At 38.8% G+C, this 7,107-nt stretch overlaps 1 protein-coding gene across 1 annotated transcript; it reads left to right on the forward strand.

The window, feature by feature from the left end:
* The first annotated feature begins 5,370 nt into the window (after positions 1-5,370).
* On the forward strand, positions 5,371-6,660 carry LOC141649257 (enolase-like). Its single transcript, XM_074457952.1, has 6 exons — positions 5,371-5,379; positions 5,679-5,765; positions 5,913-5,967; positions 6,055-6,157; positions 6,245-6,323; positions 6,420-6,660. The coding sequence occupies exons 1-6, from the start codon at positions 5,371-5,373 to the stop codon at positions 6,624-6,626; spliced, it is 540 nt and encodes a 179-aa protein (XP_074314053.1). The 3' UTR covers positions 6,627-6,660.
* The last annotated feature ends 447 nt before the right edge of the window (positions 6,661-7,107 follow it).

Here is a 7,107-nt window from a genome sequence, read left to right on the forward strand (position 1 = left end):
ACAAAACTCACAATCTCCGAAATAAAAGCAATCAACCAACTCCCCATAAGATACTAAAGCAACATGGGAGCAAAAATGGCCATAAGATAAAGGCTTGAATTATGCGAATTGATTTTCTCTTTTTCTTTCGAACTCCAGTCGATCGACCAGAATTGGCAGTCGATCGACTGCTATGAATAGTACAGAACTCTCTTTTTTTTTTCTTTTTTTCAAATCATTTTTTTCATCTTTTCTTATTTTTTTCCAACTTTTCTTTTCAATTCTTTTTTTTTTCTTTCCTTTCATTCTCCCAACAACATCTCAATCGAGCAAAAGGCTACCAAAAACAAGGTAACAATCCCAGAACGTAAACTACTAGCTTGACAAGGGCAGGCTAAATGTAGGATGTAGTTAACGGGACAAAAAGGCTATTTTTGGCAGTGTGGAGCTTATGGGCAAAATGAATAAAGGGAGACCTCTACCACATGTGTCAACGAACCACAAACCGAATGCATACAGGTATTAAGCAGATCAAGTTCATATTTATGCAAATTGATATGACATGTCTCATAAGGAGCACTAATCACATTCCTAAATAAACCGGTCATAGATGTCACCAGTTATAGGCTCTAAATCTCAGAAATATGATGTAGTTTGCCAAAAATCAAAGTCAAGTCTCAAGTTCAGCAAGAAATGTAACGAAAACTCGTAGATATGCATAAACGATTCTACTAATAACATGTCAATCAGCAAGGCTTAGGCAAAAACAGATGCAAATGCAATGTCATCATTGAGATACTACCGTTCCAACTTGACCTATATGCTAAAATAAACATGCATTGTTGTGAATTTTTTTTGAAATTTTTCAATTTTTTTTTTGAATTTTTGTATATATAGAGAAATGAAATAAACAATGCAAACTGAAATGCAATAAACGTGAAACAGAAATGCAATAAAACATATGCAAATGCGACGCAAAACCCTTCCCCAAACCAAATCACACAATGTCCCCATTGTGCAAAATCATGTAATGAAATAAAAGGGAAATGGGATTTTGCGAGAAAAGAAATAAATATGACATGAAGTGGAACTTGGGAACTCACAAGACTTTAAGCGCAGCAAAAGGAAACCTCCCCAAACCAGCGTAAGCTAGGAGGTTTCTGTAGCTAGCAGTGCTACCAATAAGTACCCGAAAGACAAACAATACCACGCATAAAACCGAGAAAACAATATTGAAGCGGTAATTATGTGCAAAGTTACGAAAATGGAAGAAATCAGAAATGAGTCGGGAAATAAAATAGAGTAGAAAACTCCCTCAATCCCGCAAAACGACCCAGCACAGCAGGGGAAAGGTCGTGAACAGGTACAGCAGCGGCAGTGGTCGATCGACCATAGATGGCAGTCGATCGACCAAAGTGAACAGGAACAGAAACTCCTGAGATGCGCAACTCAGTCGATCGACCATGGAAGGCAGTCGATCGACTGGGAAAACTGCTGTAACTTTCTGATTTCTTCGGATTAGCTCAATAACTTGAGCTAATAAGGTCCATATACCTGCATACACACATAATAACGCGCCCAAAATTGCGCAAAACCCAAAGTATCCGACTAAAGTATTGCTAATTATTAGAGCACACAAAAACAAATAAAGCTAAATGTTCCAAAACCAAATTAAACGAAATGTTTCAAACTCCGGGTTGCCTCCCGGTAGCGCTAGATTAGATGGTCCCAGCTCGACCCACTTTTCGATCATCAAAAAGCACAAATCACTGGCCCACTACTAGGCTTCTGACTGAACACAGTGGCTTCAGCAACTGTCAAATCTAATCCCGGCCTCCACAACAAGGCAACGGAAGAACAACGTCGTCTCGCGGCATCCGGATCCCAATCTTTCACCTCAGCGCACAACTTTTTCTTAGACGGCATATCCTCATCAAGACCTCCTCCTGAATCATATCTCCGAGCAGTTCCAGACTTCGAGCTAGGAATACCCAACTCATCTCCGGGGTCTTTGAACTTGTCAAGACCTGTAGAAAGAGAAACAAAGCGATGTTCCTCCAATTTGTCCCCAAACTGGGGCGGAGGCGTCAATTCTACAACAGCAAATGGTTCAACAGAAGGAGTAAGAAGGTATACATAATCGACTAAAGAAGTGGAATTACCTCTAATCGGATAGGAATGGTCTTCATTTACCTTCTCATCGTCATCCGGAATAGGCGTTGGTGACGATTTAACAATTCCCAAGGATGCAGGGGTCGATCGAACAGCGTCACTACTCGATCGAGTAGTTTCCTCCTCCAAAGATAACCGGTCGATCGACCCTTTGGTTCCGATCGATCGACCGCTCTTCCTTCTGCAATGTCATTCGTTCGACCACACAAATCTGCTTGATCGAATTCTTCATGTGGCACAGCATTGAAGTCTTCAATTGACGCTTCATCGTCCTCCAAATCATCATCCTCCGAGTCATACATATCATCATTTTGCTCGGCAGATACTTGAGCCAAGAGAAGCTCAAGTCTTTTGAAAGAAGCTTCTCTCTGTTCAGCCATTTCTTGCATTTGGAGGTTAAGCATCTCCACCATAGACTTCAATTCCGCACTCTCTTCAGAAGGAAGAGGATCTTGCTGAGGCGGTGCAAAGGAATATGAAGGCTCTTGAAAGCCTTGCTGATAGTACGGATATGGTGGCACATAATGACCTTGTTTATAATGCCAGTAAGCATAGACTTGGTCCATATCTGCTCGGCACATAACAGAAGCATGCTTCTCAGCGCCACATCTCCCACAAATCTCCACCTGCTGCTCCCAAGAATGGAACATGAGTGGACTCTCCTGAAGTACTGCAAATAAACAACACTAAAGGAGAAGATAAGAACTGCCTCAAGGTACTCAGTCTTCCCTTGAGGCGAAAAACAGACTAAAATAAAGACAACCAAAAATTAGAACAATTGCCTCCCCGGCAACGGCACCAAAATTTGATACCCGTCGTTGTGAGTACCAAAAATAAAATTTATAATCTCCTATTAAAACTAACCTAGGCTAGTGGTAACAGGGTCGAACCACAAGGAGGCGAATGTAATTTCTAATTGTCTAATTTAGTCTAAGGTAACAAAAGTGGGGATTGATTTGATTTGGTCTATACTAATAGCAAATAAAGACAAATAACTAAATAAACAGTTAAAACAGATAAAAGAAGGGGTACTAGGATGGTCGGTTTGTTATAGTTTCGGCGGCAGCAAACTAAACAGGTCTAAATCAAACACATGAGGCGGGAAATAAAGAGGTCCTCTCGGTCCACTCTTAACAAATAGCATCTTTCGATCTCGCTATAAGTCCCTAATAACACTAATACTAACTTTCGTCCTGAAAAGTGATTTACGGTCTAAACTTTACCTATCTTTCGATCTCAGCATAGTTTAGTCATTTTAATTGGTGATCTAACAACTGTCCCTATCTCTCGATCTAATGGGTCAGTCATATCCTAAACATTCAACTAGTCGTGTGCACTCGATTCGTCGAATAAAGAATTAAAACAATTAAAACGAAAATAAAACCCCACGTGGCCAGTCGATCGACTAGGCATGGCGGTCGATCGACCAACACGCGAATCAGGCCGTGTTCATTATATTGCCGCCTACACCATAATTCCCCTACATCCTAGCACAAACTATTTAGCTACTCATACTAAGGACGATAACAATAATAAAATTAATAAAATAGACTGAAGAATTCATGCTTGAAATAATAGAACAAACAATTAACATAAACGATGAATTGGTTTTGGGAAACTAACTAGCAATTCTATCCTACAAAACGATAATAAAACAAACTGAATTATTAGCAGAAGAATACCGATTGGAATTGCAGCAAGAGATCCAGGAACCGAATGCAAAAGTAATTGTACGAAATAGTATTGAAAACTCTAATTATTGAATGTTGGAAAACTGGCTGAAGAACTAGTAAAAACTGAATCCTTAATCTCATGTTCTAGGTTACGTTATATAGAAAATATACGTAACACTTATTATCAAAACCTAAACACAATGGGCTTGAGTTTCCTCGATCTTTTATTTTGCGTCAGACTCGTTGTTCAGTCGATCGACCATAAGCATCATTCGATCGACCAAATTGCACTGAACAGGAGCTGCTGTATGTCGTGCTCTGGTCGATCGACCATGTAGGTCAGTCGATCGACCAAGGGTGCTGTACAGAATTGCATTCTGTCGATTCCTGCAGCGCGCACCGATCTTAAAACAGCTGCCATTTCTTCGTTACTTGGTCAAATCAGGCGTTCTACGCGGCTTTGGAAAGATAAGAGGATACACTTTCACCTTCAATTGGAATCACTCGATTATCAGCTCTAGAACTCGAGATATTGACATCTGAAGCAGGCTGCAATAATGTGAAGTGCTTCTTTGCTTGTTAAACTCGTACGCACCCATGCTTTTGCTATCTTTTGGCCTTGAAACGCGCACCAAGCTCATTCTTCGAGTTACTACTCCATGTCAAATGCAATGCTAAGTACTTAGGGACGGATTTGGCTCGATTTCTACTCATTTCCGCATAAATCTGCAATATTACATAAAAATACGAAAGTAGACAAAATGGGGAGAATAGTAGCAATAACTACTTAAATGAGCTCTGAAATGCGTGTAAAATAGGGCGTAAAACAACATATTTAGGACACGCATCAACCACCTTCGACATTCTTATCAGGTTCGAAAATTATTCTAGGGTTTGCTTACCTTAATCCAAAAATAGGGCTTTATTAGGTTCGGATTCGAATTGTGGTTATAAATCAAGAAACTTACATGCTTCTTTGAAAATTTCAGATTGGTTTCCTATTTGATGTTTTTACACTTCAATAAACCCTAGAAATTTGGGGATTTTACAATGAACAAGGGAAGTCGATGAAAATGGGTAGAATTGGGGATTGTCTTATTCTTTTACACCTCTTGCATCCATTCTACTGGTATTTCATTTACTCTTTTCAGTATTTCGTATATACGATGAATATATTGTTTTTTTTTCGGTTTTTTTTGTGTAATTTTGAGTATTCTACTTATTGGATAATATACCCATATGATGTGTCTCATTTGATTTTGTTTGATATTACCTCAATGTGACTTTTTTTAATTGTAATTGATGAACACATTTATTTTCTGGCGATGATTGTAATGGTTTTTCATTCGATCCTCTATATATGTTTTCTTATGCCTTTTGCTTTCCTCCTAAATGTGTGACTTTCTATAATTTCAAAGAATCAAAGATCTATAAGTCAAGATTATACAATTAGCTATGAGCGGCTGTGTTGTGTACCCTTAGCTTTTAAGTTCAAAAATTGAGAATCATTTATCGATTAAGGACGCTGCAAGGGCTGATCGCAATTATGGACAAGGTTGACTATTTGGGGATGGCCTGAATTCGCCCATTCTAGGCTCTATTGGGTTTGCCATAAGTAGCAAAACTGCCAAATATTTCAGGACAAGCAATTTACTACTGTTATATTTAATTTCAGCGAGATTATATGCTCTATTTTGAGATCAACAGATTTAAGTGCTCTCAGTAGATTCATTCTTTCTTTTGTGATTAGTTTGTAATTTATGTGTACTGTCTTGCATACTTGGTTAATCACTTAATCCTAATGTCGGTCTTTTGCAATTGATAATAATATATCCCTTTTGTTACTTTCTGTAGGACCCAACTCAGCAAACGGAAATTGACAACTTCATGGTTCAACAACTCGATGGAACTGTGAATGAGTGGGGTTGGTGTAAGCAGAAGGTGAGTTATGGGCTCACTGACATTGTTTTTCGGTGTATTGATGCCTAATGTATGTGTTTTGATGAACCAGTATTGATTGCGCATGAACTTCATTTCACTACTATATTTGTCTTTGCTCGGTGTACTTATGGGTTCTTTGAATTGTAGTGCGAATTGCAGAGTGTGATCAAGAAGAAGTATGGCCAAGATGCAACCAATGTTGGTTATGAGGGTGGCTTTGCTCCTAATATCCAGGTTTTGCCAGTACCACTAGCTGCTTGTTCATTAATGTCTTTATTTGTGATCTGAGTTTTGAACACTGTATTCATATTATGCTTTCGACCGTTCAGGAGAAAGAGGAAGGTCTTGAGTTGCTCAAGACAGCTATTGAGAAGGCTGGATACACCGACAAGGTAAATAACCTCGTCAGTGGTAGTTTGTCAAATCTGATCATAGAAAATTTATTCAGTGAGCTTATTTTTACATGTTCTCTATCGCAGGTGGTTATTGGGATGGATGTTCTTTGCATCCGAGTTCTACAAGGAGGACAAGTCATATGACTTAAACTTCAAGGAAGAGGTATGCTTGATTGCCTTTCAAATTGGTTATGATCGATTTTGTTTGATCGCGACAGAATGTTTACTGATTGGACTTCACCGACTGCGATGTTTGCAGAATAACGATGGGTCACAAAGGATTTCTGGTGAGCCCCTCAAGGATCTCTACAAGTCATTTGTGGCTGAGTACCCTATTGTGTCAATTGAATATCCTTTTGACCAAGATGACTGGGAGCACTATGCTAATATGACCGCAGAAATCGGAGACAACATACAAATTGTTGGAGATGATCTCTTGATGACCGCAGAAATCGGACTTAGTTAGTTTGCTCGCTGTTTTGGCTCTGGTTGTGAAACAAGTGTATTGAAATTGGTATTTAATTTTAATGAGAATAAATATATTAATTTTATCCAAATATCATCAATATTTGTTTTTTTTTTTAAAAAAAGCCAAGAGGGATAAAGAACTATTAGCTTGCCCAACCGTTCTCTTTTACTAGGAAAAGAGAACGCTTATCAGGTGTTCTCTAAAGCTCATTTCAGCCGTTCTCTATGATTATGAATACAAAACGCCTCTTCTAACAGTTCTTTAAGCTTAAGAGAACACTGAGTTGGAGAACGCCTCTAAAGTGTTCTCTAATGTTAATTCCTACAGTTCTATAAGCCTATTTCTGTAGTAGTGCGGGAGGTATGGGTAAGCGAGCATCTTCAATCATATCCTAAATGACATGTTTCAATTTGAAGCATTTCTCCGTATCATGTCCCTTGCCTCTGTGATATTCGCAGTATGAATTCTCATCCCATAA

This window comes from Silene latifolia, chromosome 3 (assembly GCF_048544455.1).
Source record: "Silene latifolia isolate original U9 population chromosome 3, ASM4854445v1, whole genome shotgun sequence".
Classification (NCBI taxonomy): Eukaryota; Viridiplantae; Streptophyta; class Magnoliopsida; order Caryophyllales; family Caryophyllaceae; genus Silene; species Silene latifolia.